Raw genomic sequence first — 25,313 nt, forward strand, 5'->3', positions numbered from 1 at the left:
TGCACAACGTGTGCGCATAGCCTAATGCAAGTGAATGGGGCTGCACTGCAACAAGCCAAATGCAATTAGCATGTCACAGCCCCTTGTGCTCTCATTCACTTACATTAGGCTGTGATCCAGCAACAACGTACAGTGATCTATGGCCTGGGTCATAGTATACCACACCTTTTAAAAGGTTGAAATTTGCAGTCTCATCCCTAGGTTAATCATCACTACCATGCTGATGATCGTCTATTAACTTCTATCACCTGTACAGATGATAATGGCGCAGCCCCTCTCTCCACGAGAGAGGCCAGCAAACCTTTGCCAAGAGACACCACCACCACCATCATACTGTGACGTACATATAATCTCCATGTTAGAGCCCCATTGCTTCTTCCATTCCAGAATAGTGAATAATGTATGTGCAGTTCTCGTTTCTTAACCCGGCAGCTTCAGCGGAACAGGTCAGGAGCAACAGGTCACCATTACTAACACGCATGCGCGGTACAAGTCTCCCGACCAGCTGCCTCTGTACCGCAGAATCTCATTCTGCAGGGTGGAGTAGGCCTTGCTTAGTCACGTGATATACACTGGTCACATGACCGGCAAAAGCAAGTGTGTCTTGAGCGTCTATCATAAAGTCCCCGCCCCCTAGTAAGCTCATTGGTGGAGAATAATCTGCTCCTGTCATTGGTTGAAACTCGCAGCGGTGAGTGCGCTGGTGTTGGGCTGTGTCATCTGGATGCAGCACTTCCTGGATGTGAGCACTGATGAGCACTGTGTCTGCGGGGGTCTGTGAGCGGGTAAGAGCTGCCGCCCCCGTGACGCTGCCTGTACTATCACAGGTACATGCAGGAATGATATACTTAGTGGAGTGATACATGCAGGACGCTGGGAAAGCTGGACCCCTCCCCCAGTCGGTGCTGTAATAACATTGGTGGTGGTTCCCAGCTATCCCAGTATCGGATACCAGTGAGAGATATCTTAAAGATATAGGCAAAGGTTTAACCCTTTCATGAGGACTCGTGTTCTGTTTCTGTATGGGACGAGTTGTAGTTTTCATTTTGCCGTATAATGTACCAACAACCCAGAGACTGCGTCCGAGTGTGGTGAAATGGTGAGGAAACGGCAGCCCCAGCATTGTTCAATGTGTCGTATGACTGATGTGGCCGCGTGATTCATGCCAGCTCTTCACATGTATATTTTAGTGGTTGAAAAAAAATAAAATCAGAACTTTGTAGGTAATTAAATGTGTCACTATTTTATGAGACACAACTTGTTCTTAATTTTTCCATTGAGGAAGCTGTGGGAGGAATTATCTTGTTTATACAGTTGCCTTCCTTGTAATGTTTTCATTTCCTGTTCTGTTCAGATGTCACCGTATCCCAGAATTCCAAGCGGAGGAAGTTCTCCGACCGCCATATTGGGACACCCAAGTGATGGGTGTCTCAATATGGAAACTGTTGCTGGTATCAACCTATTGCGCGATCCCACCAGCAGAACACTGTCGCACCACATACACCCACTCTATACGCCGTACGCACCACACATACACACTGTATACACTGTACACACCACACACACACACACACACACTGTATACGCCGTACACACCACACACACTCTCGCACCACACACTCTATACGCCATACGCACCACACACACTGTACACCACACTCTATACGCCGTACACACACTCACACTCATTCTCACACTTGCGCGGTACCACCAGTGGAACACCGTCGCACTGCGCCTGCGCAAATTCCGCTCAGGCGGACTGAATCATTCCGCTGATCCCGGTAGCAGATGCGCGACGTGTCTACAGGCAGAGGAAGCCGGTCACATTAAAGGGGTTTTCCCTCCAACGAAACTTCATTTTAAAAATTGTCTGTGTCTGACCGTGTACGGAGCATACCACATCTCCTGGGCAGGGGAGGAAGCAAAAGACAATACTGACATTACAGCAGGAGACCACAGAGGATTCATTTTGTGAGGTAAAATATTTCACTGACTGTTTTTAAACAATATTTTACCTCACAAAATGTATCCTCTGCGATATCCTGCTGTAATGTCAGTATTGTCTTTTGCTTCCTCCCCTGCCCAGGAGCTGTGGTATGTTCTGTACACGGTCATACAGAGGGGAGAGCACAGCTCAGGAAGGAGAGAGACAGCAGACAAGGGGGAGAGCACATGGGGTAGACAGGTCAAAGAAGAGAGCACAGACGGGAGAAGTCAGCACATGGGGAAAGAGAGAGTGGATAGGTGGGTGAGCACATGGGGGGGGAGAGATTCTCAACGCTGCAAAGCCTGCCCCCATCGTGACATTACTGCCCTCCCGATGCGATAGCATCGGGTCCTCCATCTAGTGTAAAAATAAGCCTTCACCCAGCCCCAGATCCTGAAAAATGAAAGCGCTACTGGTGTCGGAAAATGGCGACGAAAGCAAAACATTTTTTTCACAGCACTTAAATAAAAAAAATAATACATGTTTGGTGTCTGCGTACTCATACTGACCTGGGAATCATAAAGGCAGGTCAGTTTTATCATTTAGTGGACATGGTGAAAAAAATATTTTGGAATTGCACTTTTTTTTTTGCAATTTCACAGAACTTTAAATTTTTTTCCCCTTTTTCCAGTGCACTAGGTGCTAAAAATCGATGGTGTCATTCAAAAAGTACAACTCATCCCACAATAAACAAGTCCTCATATGGCCGTATTGATGGAATACAATGGAAGAAAGTAATGGCGCTTAGAAGAAGGGGGGTAAAAAATCCAACCCCCACCCAAAAAAAAACACAAAAAAAACAACGGAAAATGGCCCGGGGTGAAGGGTTTAAAGGAAAAGAGAAGAATTAGCTGGGTAGATGGTCAAAAAAAGGAATTGTAAGTACACAGTGCTGTATAATATGATGACTGCAATATATGGAGGGGATAAAAGCTTTGATGGGATGCGCGCTGCTTCTTTAAATGCCGCTGTCATCTATTGGTAATGGTATTTGAGTAGTTAAAAGTCAGCGCTCAGAGCTGTATATCACAGCTGGCAACCACTCCATATATCCTGCATCTCCTATTTCTGGGATTTCATATATTTTCAGTCCCATACCGCCTAGTGGGGGTCTACCGTATACCCTTTTTAGTGAGAATTTATTTTTTGTTTTTATGTCTGCCCTCTACATTTTTTTTTTTTCTCCCTCCTGTGACATATATGAAATGTATGCCTCTGATGGAAGCCTCTGATGTAGGACACTGTATGGACACATTGGCATAAACTGGCCACTGACTCGCATTGTAAAAAAAAAAAAAAAATATGAACAGCGCCTTTATTCCCGTAGTCTCGTGATGCCAAATCTGTACCAGGGGCCTAATATATAATTGCGCCATAATCTTATATATGCCCCTCTGATGCCCGTCAATAATAGTTATAGCAGCGCCACCTTTGGGCTCTGAAGCCAAGTCTTCCTGGTAATCGGGGAATTTTAGCTTTGTATAACCTTCTGTTCCTCTCTCTTCCAGCCTTTCCTCGATGGCGTCCTACTTTGATGAACATAACTGTGAGCCCACCGTCCCCGAGGAGCAGTACCGGCAGAATGCCTTGTTAGAGCTGGCCAGGTCAGGAAATATACCACGGTGTAAAGAATAAAAAGAAAGGGGACATATAGGGCGTCTACGACCCGCCAGGGAGCAGAACCATCTGAATAAGCACTACATTTGCTAATTTGTGCCTCACAGATCTTTATAAGATACCTTGCTAAAGGTGTGATCGATGCCCCCGCACCCACTAAGGGCTTCATGGCAAATAACAGGAGTGGTGACTACTCACTAAGTCAATATCTGATCCTATAATGAGCCTTGCACTGTGACCAGGGATATATACCATGCCAGAAACTCTTGTGAACGCTGTTTCGGGGTGTTTGCTCCTCATCAGTGTAGAGCAGAGTCTGGCAGAGTGTGATGTCCTTGAGGTAACGTGGAGGTAGTACTGGTTCTCTGTAAACAGACCAGCAGACTATGGACTCTACAGGGTTGCTACTTCTCCTAGGTGGTACTTATGAGATCATTCCTTTCTTTCTATAATCAAAATAATTTGCAAACTTTTTTTTTCTCATGGAGCATTGCTTGTAGGAATTCACACTTGGCTCGTCCCTTTATGGAGAAGCAGAACTTCCCCTACATTGAGTTAAAGGAAATGTGTCAACAGGTTATTGCTATTTAATCTGAGAGCAGCATAATGCAGTGCAAAAGATGTCACTTACTAGGCTGTGTTGTAGTTTGTTTTATCAGCAGGAGATTATCAGTGCCTGACTAGGTCTCATGTGCAGGGAAATCCAGCTAATCGGTGTAACCCCGCCCCCACCACTGATTGGCAGCTTGCTGACAGTGTAGTCAGGAAGCTGTCAATCAGTGGCATGTGTGGGGATATGCAGGGCTTAACATTCTGACCACTGCTACATGTACAACAAAGAAAACAGAGATTCTGTCAAATCCTCACCAAGCAGCTCAGTAAATTACACCACTGGAATCGGGCTCTCTGCCCCTACATCATGGTGCCCTCAGATTACATAGCAAACACCAGCTGTCAGATTCCCTTTAAGGGCATTGAACTCGGCCAGACAGACTTTAATGTACGCTGATGAGTGACAAAATTGCCCAAACAGCTGTCTGCAGATGAGCTTCTGGTTTGGTATTTATCCTTGCCCTTGTTGTAAGGCTCGTTAAAGGGTCAAACATTAACTTATTGGGCAGCTACCTTTCCTAAATTGTACTTGCAAGCTTTCTCTTTCGTTGAGTGAAAATGCTAATTTGCATACTTTTCTCCCATGGAGCATTGCCAAGAAGACTTAGTGCTGTGCTGCAGTGTGATGTCCAGAAGATCACAAAAAAAAAAAAAAATTAGCAGTAGTATCCATTATGCTAGGGCTACACAGCGACTTTGGCCGCAACCTAACCGGATCCTTTTTTTGTCACTTGTCATGGTATCCTATTTGCTTGTATTGTACTTCAATGTGGGATCCATCATACTGTACGGGGGCCACCATACTGTACGGGGGCCGTGGGGGTGGCTACTATACTGTATGGGGGCCACTATACTGTATGGGGGCCGTGGGGGTGGCTACTATACTGTATGGGGGCCACTATACTGTATGGGGGCCACTATACTGTATGGGGGCCGTGGGGGGGCCACCATACTGTGTTGGCACAATACTGTATAAGCATAATAATACAATGAAGGCATTCTACATATGTCCTAGTGATATTTGTAAGCCCCCAATGAAGATGGTGGGACAGCATATAGTGTATATTTTAGCATTAACAAAATGCGAAGTGAATGATCAAAAAGAGAAATCTAAATCAAACCAATATTTTCTGTGACCGCCCTTTGCCTTCAAAACAAAATTTCTCATTGCTTGTACTTGCAAACAATTGTTAAAGGAACTTGGCGGGAAAGTTGGTCTAAATATTTTTGAGAACTAACAACAGATCTATGGATGTCACTTGTGCCAATCCTTCTATCTCTTCATGTAACCCCACATAGACTGGATGATGCTGAGTTCATGGCTCTTCGGCGGCCGGATCATCACTCCCAGGACTCCTTGTTCTCTTGTTCGCCTTCATGCTGAAAATTGTTCTTAATGACTATGGCTGTATGATTGGAATTGTTGTCCTGTTGCAAAATAAATTTGGATCCAATCAGACGCCTCCCTGATGGTCTCGCATGATGGATAAGTATCATCTTCTATTCCTCAGCATTGAGGACACCATTAATTCTAACCAAATTCCCAACTCCATTTGCTGTGATGCAGCCCCGAACTTGTTAGGAGCCTCCACCATGCTTCACTGCTTCAGCATACATGCATTGTACTGCTCTTCACCCCTTCGGAAACCAAACTGCCTTCTGTTGCAGCTAAATATTTCACATTTTGACTCCTCAGTCCAGAGCACCTGATGCCATTTTTTTTTCATCCCCGTTCCAAGGTTTCTGTGCATATTTGATACATTTGGCCTTTTTTCTATGTGAAAAGGTTTGCTATTTCTCCACAATTCTTCCATGCCTGCAGACAATCATTACTATACCGCTCTCAAGCTCTTTGGGGAACAAACTGTTACAGCCAAATATTTCACATTTTGACTTTGTATGCTTTCGCCATAGTTGAGTTACTTGGCTTGTGTCCATGTTGAAGTGGCTTTTCGACTGTAATTGTTTCATTAAGACCTCTTCTGGACAGACTTCTTCAAACAGTAAGATGGGTGCAGTTTGGTCCCACTGATTTCTGCCAGTTCTGAGCTGATAGCACTGCTGAACATTTGCAGAGAGCAGTACATATGATGTGTCTTTCCTCTGCTGCATGTTTTCCTTGGCTGACCACTGTGTCTACAGTCCTCAATGTTGCCCATTTCTTGGTGCTTCTTCAAAAGAGATTGAACAACACATCTTGAATCCCAGTGTGCTTTGAAATCTTTGCCTGGGAGAGAACTTGCTGATGCAGTATATCTACCTTGTGTCTTGTTAATTTCATCCGTATTGCTATGGTGTATGACCTGGGACATGAAAGAAGAATAAAGTCCTGGAAATGTTGATATGGTCCCTACAGAGCCCTGATCTCAACACCATCAAATCTGTTTAGAATTACATGATACAGAAGGATTTGCACAAGTGACATCCACAGATCTGTAGTTTATTCTGCATGATGTTTGAATCAACCTCCCTGCAGAGTTACTTAAAAAAAAATTGTATGCAAATGTACTTTGCAAAATTGATGAGTTGGTGCTGTTTTGAAGGCAAATGGCGGTCACACCAGATTTAGATTTCATTGTATTTTATTAATAAATAAAAAATAAACTGAGCACTTCTAGTTTTGAAGGCATTCCTGCTGTGCAGCATTATTTCCACACCTGCCTAAAACTTTTGCACAATATTGTACATATGAACAAAGCTAGGATTTTCATTTTTATCTATCTCAAGACTAGATTTTGGAAATAATAAAAAGTTGGCAGCCTGCAGTCACCAATAGGGGGAGCTCTGCAAATAATCAGTTTTCACTATGATGCCCTAATCATGACTGCAACTGATTCCGCTTGCTTTCACAGTGCTGTGTATATGTAAATGTATAGGAAACACCAGTATATGTATACATGTGCAGCCATAGCCCCCAACAGCAGCACTCGTGGATACTGCCAGTGTGTGTGAGGGCGATTCCTCGTATTAGACTTTCTGCTTTTCTAAGTAATAGACTTGTCTGTTCCTCTTTATAAACTTTGTCTTCCTTTTTGCTAATTAGAAATTGATTGTTATTCTTAGAGATTTTCCTATTTCTTAAATTCCAAGCAACTTCCTCGTTCTTGACCTGTTACTGTAAATCTCGCCGATCGGTAGCATTGTTTACATGTCTCAGACCTGCTGCTCCTTCCTTCCTCTTCTCAATGTGCGGCGTGTGAGCCATAACACACATTACCTGTTTGTTTGGCTTCTTTAACCATCTGTAGCCATTATATGAGGTTCGAGGGACTCAGTGTGTCCCATTCTCATCTGTTTTGTGGATCAGGCTCCGCTATTTTAAAATCTATGGGAATCTGTTAAAGGGAACCTGTCACGTGAAAAAGGCGCTATTAACCTGCAGATACAGAGTTAATCTTTAGGTTAATGGCATTCTGAACTTTGCCTGGTGCTCGCACTTTGAACCCTGATTCCGGGAGGAAATTAATCCTCTCGGCAGCATTCGAGTTTTAGTTATGGGCACAGTGCCGGCGCGCGTTCAGTCACTGCTGTGTATAGAGAGCGGCGGCTGTAACCGTGCCTCCAGGCCTGACTGACAGCAGCTCAGCATTAAACCCGGCTGTCTGTCAGTGCCAGGGGCTCGGTTACAGCCACATCTTTTTATAAACAGACCAGTGACTGAATGGGGAATGATGCCGGGAAGAAGACAGTATTTTTCCCTTCACCCATGACAGCACCACATGAGAGAGGGATCCGCCCCGCCAGGACAGGAACCTACTGAAACATAAGGGGCGGCACCTCTCCCCCCGCTTCAGTTGGGTTCCTGTCCTGGAAAGGAATCCCTCTGACAGCGGCGGCGCCTGTCAGGATGAAAGACCCAGGGCCGTCCCGGCGTTTAAATTGCAGGGCTGACTTACCTGCGACGCCGGCCGTCGGCAGCTGGTAGCGCAGTCCCCGGGGTGTTGCCTGATCCGGGCCCCGGGTTCGTGCGGGCACGTCCCGATGTCCTCCCTTCGGAGGTTCCTCCACGTGCCGCCCTCCCCCTGCGCGCGCGCCCGTCCTTCGTCTGCTTGCAGGGGAAGCCGGGGGCGGAGACCGGCGTCCGACGTCAGCGGCACAGAGGATTCTGGGAGCGCGACCGCTGACGTCATCAGGACGCGACGATCATGGCGCCGGGCGCGACGCCGGCCAGGAGAAGCGGCTGGCGGTCGCGGGGGGGAGGGGTAATGATGGGCACTCACTTTAAAGAATGAGCAGAAGTGGCTGCAGGGGTGACAATGGCGTCTCAGGAGGATCGCTTACCGTCCCCATTGTCTCTACCCCCATCACAAGCTTCTGGTCGCAAGAGCCGCTCGAGCTGCAAAAGCAGCAGCCGTCCAAGTCACCGATCGAGGGATTCCTCGAGGTCAAAAGAACGTAGAACGCACGCTCCTTTGCAGCCCCAGAGCCCGGTATCGGTCTTTCCTGGGTGGTGAGTGATCTCCGTGAATGTAGACAATGGTGTAATAGGGCTCCCTATGTCTTTTCTTTTTTTAGGGAGGCAAAAAAGCTACATGCAAAAAGAAAAATAAAGTATGTGCCATATGCCACAGCCCTTTAGCAAAAGACTACCAAAAGGACTTATGTGTCAGCTGTATCCAGCGGACTATGGCTGAAGAGGCACCGAGCCTGGCAACAAACCTCAGATCAATAATTAAGTCGGAGGTACAGGGCTCACTTAAAAAATTATTAAAAAAGAAAAGTAAGAGTAGGAAAGCCTCCCCGAGTTCCTCGTCAGGCTCCTCCTCTTCGGAGTATCAAGTTGAGCACGGGTCATCTTCATCCTCAGACAGTGATACAGGGGGCAGACCTTGCTTTCCCGTAGAAGATACGGACGCCCTCCTTAAAGCCATCAGGTCCACTATGGGCCTTCAGGAGGAGAAAGTAGAGAGATCACTGGAGGATGTGATGTTTGGCGGCCTACAAGAAAGGAAAAAGCGTACCTTTCCGGTCAATGACAAGATTCAGGCCCTAATCGAGAGAGAGTGGAAGAAACCGGAGAAGTCAGGTAGCCTTCCCTCCTCTTCAAAGCGAAGATACCCCTTTGAGGCTAAGGACACGGACATCTGGGACAAGGTCCCAAAGATTGACGCCGCAGTGTCTACGTCTTCCAAGAAGTCGGCCCTGCCCCTGGAGGATTCAGGGGTTTTGAGAGATCCCTTGGATAAAAAAGTGGACTCATACCTAAGGCACACTTGGGAGGCAGCGGCAGGCGGTCTAAAACCAGCAATAGCCGGCACCTGCACAGCCTGGTCATTAATGGTCTGGTTGCAACAACTGGAAGAAAAATTGGTCTCCAAAATACCAAGGGAGAAAATTTTAGGTGAAATGTACCTACTACACGGAGCTGCCGCCTTCTTGGCAGACACCTCCGCCGACTCGATGAGGTTAACGGCAAGAGCAGCGGGGCTGTCGAACGCCGCAAGACGGGCGTTATGGCTCAAAGGCTGCCCTGGGGACATTCAATCTAAGGCAAAATTATGCTCGTTACCATGTGATGGGCAGTTCTTGTTTGGGAAAAGACCTGGATGACATCCTGGAAAAAGCCAGTGATAAAAAGAAGGGCTTCCCCAGATTCATGGGTGATCAAAGGAGACCGCCCTTTCGGAGGGGAAGGTTCAATCGAGGCCGTCCCCCGGGAGAACGGAAAAGGTGGGACGACAAGAGGAAAAAAGAACCAGGGTTTATGTTTGGGGGAAATACCTCAACCGCCAAAAAATCCCCGCAATGACACCAGCCCTCCTGTGGGGGGAAGATTGAGGCTCTTTTCCCAAGAATGGGAGAAAATATCGGCCAACAATTGGATCCTGGAAATTATAAAGAATGGCCTAAAAATCCCCTTCTTCCAGTATCCAAGAGCTTCATTTGTGGTGACCCCCGTCAGGAAGGAACCAGGAGAGCAATCAGCCATAGAAACAGAAATCTTAGGACTATTGGAGAAACAAGTTCTGGTAGAGGTCCCGAAAGATCAAGAAAGAAGGGGGTTCTATTCTCCCCTCTTCCTAATAAAAAAACCCGACCTTTCCTTCAGAACGATAATAAATCTCAGGCGCCTCAATCAATGGATCAAGAACCAAACATTCAAAATGGAATCAGTGACTTCGGCCATAAAGCTGTTACACCACAACTGCTTCATGGCCGTAATCGATTTGAAGGATGCCTATTACCATATCCCGATGCACCAAGAGTACCAAAAATACCTGAGGGTCGCCCTATACATCCAGGGCGACCTCAGGCATTTTCAATTTACAGCTCTTCCGTTTGGCATCTCCATAGCGCCAAGGATTTTTACAAAAGTAATAGCGGAAATTACAGCTTTCCTTCGAATCCACAATGTGATTATGGTGCCTTACTTGGACGATTTTCTGGTCATTGGCAATTCAGAACATCACTGCGCACATCAGGTAGAGAAGATAACAGAGACCCTGCAAAGACTGGGTTGGATGGTAAACTTAAAAAAATCAAAACTTCAACCCCTAAGGAAACAAACGTTTCTAGGTTTCGTCTTGGACTCCGACCGTCAAGTTTGCCTCTTGCCAGAGAAAAAACTAGAGAAGGTGAGAGAAATGACCCTTACGGCAATACAGCATCCTCACATGACCCTAAGAAGGGCAATGTCCCTGTTGGGCACGCTAACAGCCTGTATCCCTGCGGTCAACTGGGCACAGTATCATACCCGACAACTGCAGGCGGAAATCTTGTCAGCCCAGAGACGATTGAAAGGGCGTTTAGAAGGGAAGCTGGAACTTTCCGAAAGGGGGAAAAACTCTCTCACTTGGTGGCTAGACGACACAAATTTAACAGGGGGAACTTTGTGGCACAGGCCCGTGTCCGATGTAATATTGACGGACGCAAGCTCCTCGGGATGGGGGGCACACCTGAGAGAACATATGGCCCAAGGGTCCTGGGCTCACATAGAGCAGAAGGCTTCCTCCAACTTAAGAGAGTTGAGAGCGATAAACAGGGCCCTAGAGGCATTCATTCCCATGTTACGGGGTCAAAACGTCCGAATTATGTCAGACAACAGGGTGGCAGTGGTGTACGTCAACCACCAGGGAGGGACAAGGTCAAACTCCCTAATGGACGAAGCCAAAAGAATCTTCCTAAAAGCAGAGCAACACCTAACCTCCCTAACAGCCCTGCATATCAAAGGGACAGAAAATGTTCAAGCCGACTTTCTAAGCCGCAACAAGTTAAAACGGAGAGTGGGCCTTAAATCGTGTAATATTCCAGAAGATAGTACAGTTATGGGGACAGCCAGTAATCGACCTCTTTGCCACCAAAAGCAACCGACAAGTGAGAAGGTTCTGCTCATTAAACCCAGGGGAAAACCCGTGGGCAGTGGACACTCTACAAATCCCGTGGCTGTTCAAGCTGAGCTATGCCTTTCCCCCAGTAGCGTTAATCCCGGCAGTAGTAAAAAAGATAAGAGACGAGCAAGCCAGAGTAATCCTCATAGCCCCGTTCTGGCCAAAAAGACCGTGGTTTTCTCTACTACAAATGATGTCTCTCTCGGACCCGTGGGTACTACCAGAGATTCCAGATTTGTTAGCTCAGGGGCCGATATTCCACAAACAAGTCAAGGGGCTCCATCTGACGGCGTGGAATTTGAGAGGTCACTTTTGAGAGATAAAGGGTTTTCCCCGTGGTTGGTGACTACTCTAATGAAAAGTAGAAAACCAATACCAACCAACATATATGGCAGAACGTGGAAAAAATTCCTACAATTCCTGGGAAAACCGTTAGGTCAAGAACCCCCAATCGAGTCCATCTTGGAGTTCTTGCAGGCAGGCCTACAGCTAGGCCTGGCGGTTAATACCCTCAAAGTACAGGTTTCAGCGCTGGGTGCATTGTACAATTGCAATATAGCGGCAAACAGATGGGTAGCCAGGTTTATAAAATCTTGCCACAGATCTAGGCCAGTTTCCTTACCGAAAATAGCTCCATGGGATCTAAATCTGGTGCTGGAAGCCCTCACGAAAGAGCCGTTTGAACCCATACAGCAGATTTCAACTAAAAATCTCACTCTAAAAACCATCATTTTGGTGGCTCTAACGTCGGCACGTAGAGTTAGTGACTTACAGGCCCTTTCAGTCAACCCACCATATACCCAGATATACCAGGATAGGGTGGTTATGAGAACAGACCCGGCTTACTTGCCGAAAGTAGTGACTAACTTTCACCGAAACCAAGAGATTGTCCTCCCTTCCTTTTGCGAGAATCCGAAAAACCCAGGGGAGGAGAAGTTTCATAGCCTAGATGTTAAAAGAACCCTAGTAGAGTATATGTCTATAACCAGCCAGTGGAGGAGGTCCCAGTCCCTATTTGTAGCCTTCCAGGGTGCTAGGAAAGGTTATGGAGTGTCAAAGGGGACTATTGCCCGATGGATTAGGGAGGCCATTAGTGTAGCCTATTCAGCTAGTGGCGTCCCGGTTCCTGACGGCATCAAGGCTCATTCCACCAGAGCCGTGGCGACCTCCTGGGCTGAGAAAGCAGAGGTATCAATAGAGCAAATTTGTAAGGCCGCTACTTGGGCCTCACCCTCAACTTTCTTTAGACACTATAGACTAAATCTGTCCTCCTCTGCTGACTTGACCTTTGGTAGAAGGGTGCTGCAAGCGGTGGTCCCTCCCTAAGGTGTTGGAAGTCTCCAGAATCTCTCATGTGGTGCTGTCATGGGTGAAGGGAAAACCACCATGGTTACTTACCGGTAGCCGGTTTTTCCGGAACCCATGACAGCACCCGTATATTTCCCCCCCTTTTCACCGTTTGGGTGTGCACAATAGTCGGGTTTATTTGTGTGATGTGGTGTTGGATAAATATGTAACTAACCGGGAAGTCCTCTCAAATGCTCTGTAATACAACTGAAGCGGGGGAGAGGTGCCGCCCCTTATGTTTCAGTAGGTTCCTGTCCTGGCGGGGCGGATCCCTCTCTCATGTGGTGCTGTCATGGGTTCCGGAAAAACCGGCTACCGGTAAGTAACCATGGTGGTTTTCGGACCATAAGACGCACCTAGGTTTAAGAGGAGGAAATTAGGAGAAAAAAAAACCTGATGCAAAAAGTGTTCAATTCTGTACTTAATATTCTCTATCCTGGTGTACATGGCCCCCTCATCCCCATCCTGGAATGCATGCCCCCTCATCCCTATCCTGGTATGCAGGGCCCCTTATCACCATCCTAGTATGCATGGCTCCTCTTCTCTATCCTGGTAGGAATGATCACCCTCATCCCTTTACTGGTATGCAGGGCCCCATCCTAATCCTGGTATGATTGCCCCATCCCAATCATGGGATGCAGGGCCCCATCCTAATCCTGTTATGATTGCCCTCATCCCAATCATGGTATGATTGCCCCCATCCCAATCATGGTATGATTGCCCCCATCCCAATCATGGTATGCAGGGCCCCTCCTTATCCTGGTATGATTGCCCCCATCCCAGTCCTTGTATGCATTGCCCCATTTATATATTTTACTTTACTCGTTTATATAGTGCCATTAATTCCACAGCGCTTTACAGACATTATTGGCACTGTCTCCGATGGGGATCACAAATTAAATTCCTTATCATTGTCTTTGGAATGTGGGAGGAAACCGGAGTACTCACAGAATATTAAAAGAATATTAATTTCTCTTAAGTATCGGTACACATGACTGCCGGCAGCTGACACTGCGTGTTACTGAAGAGCAATGAATACTCACTGCTCTCTGCAATGAACAATCACGGCGAGTATTTCGGCAGCTGAGCTCTGCTTGCGAGCAGCGCATGACGTCCCTGCCATGCTCTGCTTGCAAGCATTAAGCAGCTGCTGGCAACGAAGCAGGACGCTGCGCTGGAGCGGAGGAAGGTAAGTGTAATGTTTTTGTTTTTTTTTTTAATCTTTTTTGATGGTACCATGCATACCAGGACCGGGATTTGGCCATGCATACCAGGATGCCAAAAAGAAATGAATATTCATTGCAATCCACGCCCATGGGCGTTGAATGCAGTGAATATTCATTTCTTTTTAGCAGCGGGCACAGGGTTTAGCCGCAGCAGCCGCCTCCTGCCTCTGCGACTTGCTGCTCCTCCAAAACCGATTCCCCACTACAGCCAGAACCGGTACATCCGGACTATAAGATGCACCCCCCATTTTCCTCCACATTTTGGGAGGAAAAAATGCATCTTATAGTCTGAAAAATAGAGTAATATCCTTCAGACAGCGGGTTCTCTGTACCGGGCAGGTTTAAAATGCTATTAATCTGCAGACTAAACCCCAAATCTGCAGGTTAAAATAGTGTTTGTTTTTTTTCAAGTGACAGGTTCTTTAACCCCTTTCTGCCATGAGACGTACTATCCCGTCCATGTGTCCTGGGACTTAATTCCCAGGGACGGGATAGTACGTCATAGCGATAAGCGGCGCTCACGTGGTGAGCGCCGCTGATCGCGGCCGGGTGTCAGCTGATTATCACAGCTGACACCCGGCACAATGTGTCGGGCTGTCACGGACCGTCCCCGACATGTTAACCCCTTGGACACCGCGATCAAACACGATCGCGGTGTACCGGGGGTTAAAGGGAAGCATCGGCAGGGAGGGGGCTCCCTCCGTGCTTCCCTGAGCCCCCCCCACGGCAGTGCAATGTGCAGTGCTGCTGCGGGGGGCTCCTTTCCTGCAGGCCCCCGAATCCAAGATGGCGACGGGGGCCTGCAGGGAACTGACTTCCTCACTGCCTGCAAAGGGCAGGCATGAGGAAGTCTGCAGCAGTGCCTGTGACAGATCGCTGATCTGTCACAGGACAGTGATGTCCCACGTGGGACAATGTAATAAAGTTTAAAAAAAAGTGTAAAAATCATTTTTAAAAAATCGCTAAATTAGTAAAAAAAAAAAAAAAATATTCCCCAATAAATTCATTTTTTGAAAATAATAAAAAAAACAATAAAAGTACACATTTGGTATCGCCGCGTCCGTAGCGACCCGCCCTATAAAACTGTCCCATTAGTTAACCCCTTTAGCGAACCCCTTAAAAAATAAAAAACGAAGCAAAAAATAATGATTTATTATCATACCGCCGAACAAAAAGTGTAATAACGCGCGATCAAAAAGACGCATATAAATATCCATGGTACCGCTGAAAACGTCATCTTGTCCCACAAAAAACGAGCCGCCATACAGCATCATCCGCTAAAAAATAAAAAAGTTATAGCTCACAGAATAAAGCGATGCAAAAATAATTATTTTTTATATAAAATAGTTTTCATTGCATAAAACCGACAAAAAATAAAAAAACGACCTAAATGAGGTATCGCTGTAACCATACTGACCTGAAGAATAAAACCGCTTTATCAATTTTATCGCACGCGGAACGGTGTAAACGCACCCCCCCAAAAGAAATTCATGAAACGCTGGTTTTTGTTCATTCTGCGTCCCAAAAATCGGAATAAAAAGCGATCAAAAAATGTCACGTGCCCGAAAATGGTACCAATAAAAACGTTAAATTGTGCCGTAAAGAATAAGACCTCACATGACTCGGTGGGTCAAAATATGGAAAAATTATAGCTCTCAATATGTGGTGATGCAAAAACTATTTTTACAATAAAAAGTGTCTCTTAGCGTGCGACAGCTGCCAAACATAAAAACCGCCATAAATAGTAAATCAAACCCCCCGTTATCACCCCCTTAGTTAGGGAAAAATAATAAAATAAAAAAAGTATTTATTTCCATTTTCCATTAGGGCTAGGGTTGGAGTTATAATTGGGGGGTTTCCACTGTTTGGGCACATCAGGTCCTCTCCAAATGCAACATGGCGTCTGATCTCAATTCCAGCCAATTCTGCGTTGAAAAAGTCAAATGGTGCTCTTTCCCTTCCAAGCTCTGCCATGCACCCAAACAGTGTTTTACCCCCACATATGGGATATCGGCATACTCAGGACAAATTGCAAAACAACTTTTGGGGTCCAATTTCTCCTGTTACCCTTAGGAAAATAAAAAATTGGGCACAAAAATATCATTTTTGTGGAAAAAAATGATTTTTTTATTTTCACGCCCAGGCGTTATAAACTTCTGTGAAGCCCTTGGGGGTTCAAAGTGCTCACCACACATCTAGATAAGTTCCTTAGGGGGTCTAGTTTCCAAAATGGCATCATTTGTGGGGGGTTTCCACTGTTTAGGTACATTAGGGGCTCTCCAAAGGCAACATGACACCTGCAGACCATTCCATCAAAGTCTGCATTCCAAAACGTCACTACTTCCCTTCCGAGCCCCGACGTGTGCCCATACAGTAGTTTTCTCCCACATATGAGGTGTCAGCGTACTCAGGACAAATTGGACAACAACTTTTGGGGGCAAATTTCTCCTTGTACCCTTGGGAAAATAAAAAAATTGGTGACTAAAAGATCATGTTTGTGGAAAAAATACGATTTTTTTATTTTCACGCCCGGGCGTTATAAACTTCTGTGAAGCACTGGGGGGTTCAAAGTGCTCACCACACATCTAGATAAGTTCCTTGGAGGGTCTAGTTTCCAAAATGGTGTCATTTGTTGGGGGTTTCTACTGTTTTGGTACATCAGGGGCTTTCCAAACGCGACATGGTGTCCGATCTCAATTCCAGCCAAAAACGTCAAATGGCGCTGCTTCCCTTCCGAGCTCTGCCATGCGCCCAAATAGTCATTTACACCCACATATGGGGTATCAGCGTACTCAGGACAAATTGCACAATAACTTTTAGGGTCCTGTTACCCTTGGAAAAATAAAAATTGGGGGTGAAAAGATCATTTTTGTAGAAAAAATGTTTTTTTTAATTGTACCGCTGTACTTTATAAACTTCTGTGAAGCCCTTGTGGGTTCAAAGTTCTCACCACATATCTAGATAAGTTCCTTGGGGGGCCTAGTTTCCAAAATGGGGTCACTTGTGGGGAGTTTCCACTGTTTAGGTACATCAGGGTCTCTCCAAATGCGACATGGCGTCCGATCTGAATTCCAGCCAAGTTTGCATTGAAAAAGTCAAACGTCGCTCCTTCCCTTCTGAGCTCTGCCATGTGCCGAAACAGTGGTTCCCCCCCCACAAATCAGGTATCCGCGTACTCAGGACAAATTGCACAATAACTTTTGCAGTCCAATTTCTCCTGTTACCCTTGGTAAAATAAAAAAAAATTGAACCTGAAGTATTTTTTTTGTGAAAAAAAGTTAGATGTTCATTTTTTTTTTTAAATATTGAAAACATTCCTGTGACGCACCTGAAGGGTTAATAAACTTCTTGAATGTGGTTTTGAGCACTTTAAGGGGTGCAGTTTTTAGAATGGTGTCACTTTTGGGTATTTTCTATCATATAGACCCCTCAAAGTGGCTTCAAATGTGATGTGGTCCGTAAAAATAAAATGGTGTTGCAAAAATGAGAAATCGCTGGTCAATTTTTAATCCTTATAACTTCCTAACAAAAAAAAATTTTGGTTCCAAAATTGTGCTGATGTAAAGTAAACATGTGGGAAATGTTACTTAAGTTTTTATGTGCCGTATCTCTGTAATTTAAGGGCATAAAAATTCAAAGTTGGAAAATTGCGAAATTTTCAAAATTTTCGCCAAATTTCCATTTTTTTCACAAATAAACGCAAGTTATATGAATGAAATTTTACCACTAACATGAAGTACAATATGTCACGAGAAAACAATGTCAGAATCACCGGGATCCATGGAAGCGTTTCAGAGTTATAACCTCATAAAGGGACAGTGGTCAGAATTGTAAAAATTGGCCCGGTCATGAACGTGCAAACCACCCTTGGGGCTTAAGGGGTTAAACAGACGAAAAACGTAAGACATTCTTTATACTTCAGGGTTTTTTTTTGTTTGTTTATTTTTAGATATGTCATCTGTTTTTAACGGAGTCATTGTTAAGAATCATTGTATGAAACAAGTTCAGTCTACCTGCTTCAGTTCATTTTTTTTAAAAACCGATAGGAAAAAAAACAATGCAAAATGGATGACACATGGAAGAAAAGAGGTGAAAGGGGTGAATGTAGCCAAAATATTCAAAATACTGTGTCTGAGTTTGGCATTTGTCTACACTGAGTTCTTTTATACCCCCAGCCATATTCAGCGCTGTATTAAGAAATCTGCTGGTTGACGCTGTGCTGAGAAATGCAGTACTGTGCAAAAGTTTTAGACCACTGTGGAAACAAAATGCTATGAAGTAAAAATGCTTTAAGAAATAGAAGTTTATTTTTATCAAGTAACATAATGCAAAGTGAATGAGCAAAAGAGAAATCTAAAGCAAATATTTGGTGTGACTGCCCTGTTGACTTTAAGATCGCATCAGGTCTTCTAGGTACAGTTGTATGCAGTTTTTGAAGGAACTCTGCAGGGAGGTTGTTCCAAACATCTTGGAAAACTATCCACAGATCTTCTGTATATGAGACTTGTCCAAACCTTTCTGTCTGTTGTAATTCCAGACAGACTGGATGATGTTCAGATCAGGACTCTGTGGGGGCCGGATCATCACTTCCAGGACTTCTTGTTCATCTATATGTTGAAGATAGTTCTTAATGACATTGGCTGTATATTAAGGCTAATTGTTGTACATTTTGAGTGATTCAGTTGCCTCCTTGATGGTATTACATGATGGCTTGTATTTCACAGCATTGAGGCCACCATTAATCTTCATCAAACTGCAATCTCTATTTGCTGAAATGCAGCTCCAAACTTGTAAGAAGCCTCCACCATGCTTCACTGTTCCTGCAGACACTTATTATTGTACCGCTCTCCAGCGCTTCACAAAATAAACTGCCTTCTGTCACAGTGAAATATTTCACATTTGACTCAACAGTCTAGGGCACCTGCTGCCATTTTTTATGAATCCTCCATTTCCTTTACTTTTGTATGTACTTGATTGACATGGCCTTGTTTCCATGTCAAAGGGGTATGGTTTTTGGCTGCAATTCTATCATAAAGACCACTTCTGGGCAGAATTCTCTGCATGATGTTTCTTTCATCTGCTACACTAAGTTTCCTTGGCCGATCATGGTGTCTAAAGACCTCAAAGCTGCCCATTTCTTGGTGTCCTCAATGTTGAGAAATGCAAGCAGATACTTATCCATCATGCAATACCATCAGGCTGGCATCTGATCTGCTCTAAACTTATTCTGCAGCAGGAAGATCCCACACATACAGCCAAAGTCACTAAGAACTACAGTATTTTCAGCGTGAAATAGAACAAGGAGTGCTGTGAGTGATGATCCGGCCCCCGCAGAGCCATAATCTCTACATCAAAGAGTCTGTGTGGGATTACATGAAGAGACAGAGGGGTTTACACAAGCAACATCCATAGAAGATCTGTAGTTAGTTCTCCAAGATGTTTGGAACAACCTCCCTGCCGAGTTCATTAAAAAAAAAAACTGTACAAGTGCCTAGAAGAAGTAGCAGTGTTTTTGGCGGTCACACCAAATATTAATTTGATTTAGATTTCTCTTTTGTTCACTTTGCATTTTGTTAATTGATTAAAATAATCTATTAACCGTTCTGTTTTTCTTAAAGCATCTTTACTTTGCAGCATTTTTTCCACACCTGCCTAAAACTTTTTCAGTGTACTGAACATCATTAAAAGCTTACACCTTACAGTATTTTCCTATTCTTCTACATTGCTAAAGTGGTCGTCCCGGCATCTAGTATTGTTGAATAGGAGCTGGGAAGTGCTTGGTTTACTTAGAATTGCTGACTTGCACTTTTTGTTGATTCAGGATGTTTTTTCTCATTCTTTTGGTCGTATGTTTATAGAAAGGCGGTAAAGTGTATTTTTATTGCCAATCTCTACTGTGCTTCCAGCATGAATCAAAGGTCTCTCCTGAGAGCTCTTACCCCGCAGGGAGAATAAAGCCACTCGACCTGATCATACACAGCTGAACATCACAGGAGGGTATTGCGCTGGAATGTAGGCACTGAGGAGGGGGTATGGGGCGTACAAGGCTTTTGATGTCTGTAACCTGTTGTCAAGGTCCGAAACATTATTTATCTCTCACTGACTTTCATCTATATCCTTATTTCCCCTCTTACAGCATGTATAGACATTGTCGTCCAGCTTCCCCAAAGCCGTAGATGAAGGTCCGTCTGATTTCTGGTGTGATGTTTTTGCTGAGCCTTTATTATCTTAATTCCTCCTAGGAGTCTCCTCAGTGGGATGGATATTGATCTTGGAGGTTTGGCTGAAACAGACTGGGACCATAGACTTCCACCGCCAGCTGCCAAAAAAGTGATAGAAAACTTGCCAAAAGTTACAGTGACTGCAAAGCAAGCAGGTAAGAAGCAGAAGCTACATTACAGATTACTTCAACCGAATGCCGAGGAACCACGGGGACTAGACCTTGGCACACGGGGGGTCCCCATTTATGACCGTAAATTGTATTCTTGACAATCAGCAGAACTTGCTGAGTAGCACAGAGCTGGCAAATTACATTAAGAAGGACCTTTTAATGGCTTTTTCATTTAAACTGAGTTTCTCCTCCAGTGGTTGCTGTTTCACTGATTCTGGAACAATTTTTCTTTTTCTTCTGTGTCCCTTCGGTCCAAAGTTATTTTCCCTGGTAACAGTGGTGCAAATTTTCCATTTTTATAACTGGGCGTATACCACATACCTTCTCTCTGGGCGTGGCCGTATTTTGATTGGCCAGCATCAGAGGAGAAAAGGCGAGCGCCCACAGGGATGTTCTGTGGCATACGCCCAGTTGGTTGAAGAGGAAAATTTGCACCATTATTACCCGGGCGGTGGGCATAACTTTTGAACGAAAACAAGAAAGAAAAACTGTTCCAGAATCACTAGCGCAAGAACAATAGGAGGAAGTGTCTGAATGAGGCCTTAACCCATTAAAGACCTGCAGAGGATGAATGGGAAAGGGCTTAGGAGCTGATGATTGTAGGTTCAAGACTAACAAATACAACGAAAAGTGAAACAAAAAAAAGTTTTAAGAAATGTAAAAAAGAAAAAAATTGAATCGTCCTCTTTTTCCCCCAATTTAAAATAAAGATTTTTTTAAACAAAAAAAAAAAGTAAAACATACTGCTGACATACATGTCCGAGCTATCAAGATCTAAAATTAATTTACCTGATCGGTAAACGCTATAAAGAGAATAAAAATCAAAATGACAGAATTTTGTTCTTTCAGATCGCCACAACTCCTCAGAAAGTGCAATAAAAAGTGATCAAATCATCATATCGACCCCAAAATAGTATCATTAAAAACATACATCAGGTTGCCCCAGAAAATTACCAGCTCTCACACAGCTTCATCAAACACAAAATGAAATGTTATGGGTCTTGGAAAATGGCGACACAAGCAATTGTTTTTTTTTTTTGCCACGATTATAATAATTAAAAGTAGTCCGTCAAAGAAAAAAGAAACATCCGGCACTGTCCCTGAGGAAGAAATACCCGCAAAGTCACTTATAACCGCTATCAGTGTGACACCTGTAACCCTTGCTGAACGGGTGCTCTATCCTGTTGAAGTGCATTGTGCACGAAACGGCTGTCGTCCGTCTTTTTGCATTTCTCCCGTGCCATTGCCTGTGCTTTATTAACATGAAATAAAGTGAATCATTTCAAGAGAACGGTGAATGCCATCCTGCTGTCTTTTTCTACTACGATAATAATTAAAAGAATACTCAGAAGACAGCATGATGTTGGGGCAAAGACCCTGATTTCAGTGATGTGTCACTTAATGGGCAGCTAGTTGTAATTTTGATAATCTGCTGATTGAAACAGTGATTTTTATCACTTAGAGGACTAATAACCCTGCTACCATGTAGTCCTCCATCTTTGAGTGATTTATAACACCGCCACTAATTGTCACTTTTTTGCCTATGCACAGTTTATACAGAAAGCAGCCAATCAGTGGTATGGGCGGGGTTATACAGAGCTCAGCATTTAGAGAACTGCTAGATCTGCAGCAAATAAAACAGGGATTGTACCAAAACTGCAGCAAGCAGCTCAGTAAGTGATACATCGCTGGAATTGGGGTCTCTGCCCCTACATCATGCTCGTGACAGATTCCATTTAAATAAGCAGCAGGACAGGTTGCATCGGACTGCATAACGCTTCTGTTCTGCTATGAGTCAGGGATATGGGTCAGCCAGACAGAAGATGATGTATGTATATCGCAGTTAAATAAAATCTTTGTCGGAGCCTCACATGCTAAGTGGGGCGAAACGGATACCTCTGAAGTGGTGGAGATTTTTCAACTTTTTAAAAGGATGGTAAAAAAAAAAAGTAGCCAGAGCTTGGGTCGGACGTGACAGACTTCACTCAACAAATTCTTCATAATTTACGCCACAGAGGTGGTATGAATTAACACAGAATTGCATGCCAGTTCATGCTCGGAATACATTTCTGGCAATAGCGAATGATGGTAAAAAGATGAACCAAATTCTTTAAAGCCGCACTCGACTCTTAATGAATTTATGCCAGTCTGAATGAATCAGGCATTAAATCTGCTTGCATCACATCCCTCATCCTCACCACTTCAGAGGTGGCGGTCTCCTCCATCTGTGGTCACCATCAAGGACACAGTTATATATACATTTGGACCGTTTCTCAGTGGTTAGCACTGCAGCCTTGCTGCTCTGGAGTCCTGGGTTCAAATCCCACCAAGGACAACATCTGCAAGGAGTTTGTATATTCTTTCCACTGTATTCTCCAGTTTCCGCCCACACTCTGAAGACATACATAGGTTAACTAGATTGTGATCCCCAATGGGGACAGTGCCAATAATGTCTGCAAAGCGCCGTGGAAGTTAATGGCGCTAGAGAGGCGAGTAAAATAAATTCTGTCCAGGGTCAGGTAAACTTCCCAGTTTTTGAAACTGTGTGTATCCCCTGTGTGTTACAGCCAAAGCGGATGGGATTTATAGAAATAGCATGCTCACGGAGTTTTTTTTTTTTTTATTAACTGAGCTGCGGTGTTTCTGAAATCTGCAACAAGTCAGTTTCTCTTGTGGGTAAGCTGAGATTTAGGTGCGGATCTTCCCCATAGACTTGCATTAGACGCAGAAAATACGCAGGTAAAAAAATATATCAATAAAATTTTGTAAAAGTAAAATACCAGGAAGTAATTTAAAAAAACAAAGCAGCTTTATTTAAAATAACATAACAAAAGACAAAAAATGCAATAAAATCGTATTTAAAGAAAAACAAACTAAAAAACCCCAAGTGACCTAATGTTGCTAATAGGTGCCGAAACTCTGTAACATCAAAAACTCAGCGACATGAAATCTGGTAATGTTGTAAGGAACTGAAATAATCTGTCACAATGTCAAAAATAAGGTAATTAAGCAACAACGACACGTGCCACGTACCGCCTGGGCTTCACACATTGCACTTTCATTTCTTCTCATGGATGCGACGGAACACTAAAATCATGGCCGTCTTTTTGTGGCCTTATTGTCACATCACACGTGAAACCTATTTGGTTGGAAACATGAATGTTTATCCTTCTGTGTACGTTTTATTGGTTGAAACAATATGTTCATATGTTTTATTTAGAAATCCCTATTTTTCTTGGTATAAAAAAATATATGTATCCCTATATATAATCCACAATTGAGGCCTAGAAGACCTTCTCCCCAGTGTTAGGCCGGACCAGCCGCAGGTCTCCTGATCTGAATTCTCCAGCTTCATATATGCTTATGGAGAAGTGGAGTGCAGGTCAGAAGGCCCGCAGCCGGGTCCGTGCGTTGCGGTCTGAAGTCGGATGTGTGACCCAAGCCTTGAAGTGGATTCCTGTGAACTTTGAACCCATACAAGTAACGGAAGTCCTTGATTTGTATATTGTACAGATGCCGGCCTGAAGTGTCCGGTGTGTCTGCTGGAGTTTGAGGAGGATGAAACCGTGCGGCAACTCCCCTGCGAACACCTCTTCCACTCCGCCTGCATACTGCCCTGGCTTGGAAAGGTAATAACATTTCAGTATTTTTTTTTTGTAAGAAGATGAGACTGGAGAGGTGGTGGCTCCCATACTCATTTGCCTAAAACTGTCTGAGCCCACCAATATCAGAGGCATCAGCTGACAATCCAGTGCGGATGTGGGACTCCCCATTCGTCCCCGATAGATGATGTCACGTTAGAGAAGGATCCAGCATGTCGGATACCTGATAGCCAATCCTTTTGTTTTCCCGGAGATAAATCTCTGCCAGGAGAGTCTGACAGCAGCTTTCATCTACAAAGCACAGGAGCGCTCAGCCGGGGGGGTCAGACTAAAGCTAGTGTCACGCCACCGTATTTCTCTCATAAAAAAAAAATCAGTCCAGTTATGCTAATCACACTCTGATTCGAGTGTGATCTGATGTGGGAGAATCAAAGGTTTGGGGGATGTTACAAAGAGATAATCTGTCTTCTCAACTTAAAGGGATTTTCCACTTTTTGCTTTGTTCATGCCCTGCTGTTAGGTCTTTGAGTAATTGGATAAAATCTGCAGAGGAACCTGCAGCGAAATCGCATGAAGCGATGGGCTGTCCATGTGAAAGTGAATGCTGCCTCATTGAGAACTGTGTAATGCAAGGATTGTAAGGATTCCTGGCAACTTGCAGCTGACAAGATGACCAAATTCACTTTCATGCAGTTGCGATGCAGTATAGCGAGAATGCAGTCTTTGCATGCACGACGCCTGTCATGACCAGAGCCTCCATCTAGCCAAACTTGCTATACTCTGAGCGGTGATCAGTGTTTACCTGCCCCCACGATGACTGCACTCGACAATTGGGAAGAATTAGATATCATGACAGTTACTTATAGCAGCTGCTAGACTAAGGGCATTTTTGCCCGAAAAGTTGTCTGCCATTTTGCTCATGCAAAGTCCTTCATCGAGCTGGTCGGTAAAATCTGGCAAAGTTCAAGCACTGCACCTGGCACTGATAGCCGTTTGTGCTCCCCTTGCTTTCTTCCTTAGACCCCCTTCACACGTCAGTGTCTCCGGTATGTGTGGTGACAGTTTTCACACATACCGGAAACACTTACACAGGTAGACCCATTAAAGTGAATGGGTCTGTGCACGTGTCAGTGTGTTTCCATGGACCGTGTGTCCGTGGGCAAAAAAGGCTGAACAGTCCGTTTTTTAGCAGCAGCACGGGTC

The 25,313-nt window shown here is 44.6% G+C and overlaps 1 protein-coding gene across 6 annotated transcripts in view; it reads left to right on the forward strand.

The window, feature by feature from the left end:
* Positions 1–650: 650 nt before the first annotated feature.
* Positions 651–25,313, forward strand: part of RNF181 (ring finger protein 181) — a 28,605-nt gene continuing 3,942 nt past the window's right edge. For 2 of the 6 annotated variants that reach the window (XM_073588571.1, XM_073588576.1), the window contains exons 1-4: positions 651–785; positions 3,496–3,591; positions 20,360–20,493; positions 24,022–24,137. In XM_073588571.1, the coding sequence (XP_073444672.1) occupies positions 3,506–3,591; positions 20,360–20,493; positions 24,022–24,137 (336 nt within the window). In that variant the 5' untranslated portion in view covers positions 651–785; positions 3,496–3,505. Of the gene's footprint in view, positions 828–2,618; positions 2,866–3,495; positions 3,592–20,359; positions 20,494–24,021; positions 24,138–25,313 lie in introns of all 6 variants that reach the window. The other 4 variants (XM_073588572.1, XM_073588573.1, XM_073588575.1 and 1 more) reach the window with 4 other exon arrangements.

Source organism: Dendrobates tinctorius, unplaced genomic scaffold, assembly GCF_039654945.1.
Source record: "Dendrobates tinctorius isolate UK_male_01 unplaced genomic scaffold, ASM3965494v1 ptg000104l, whole genome shotgun sequence".
In the NCBI taxonomy this organism is placed as follows: domain Eukaryota; kingdom Metazoa; phylum Chordata; class Amphibia; order Anura; family Dendrobatidae; genus Dendrobates; species Dendrobates tinctorius.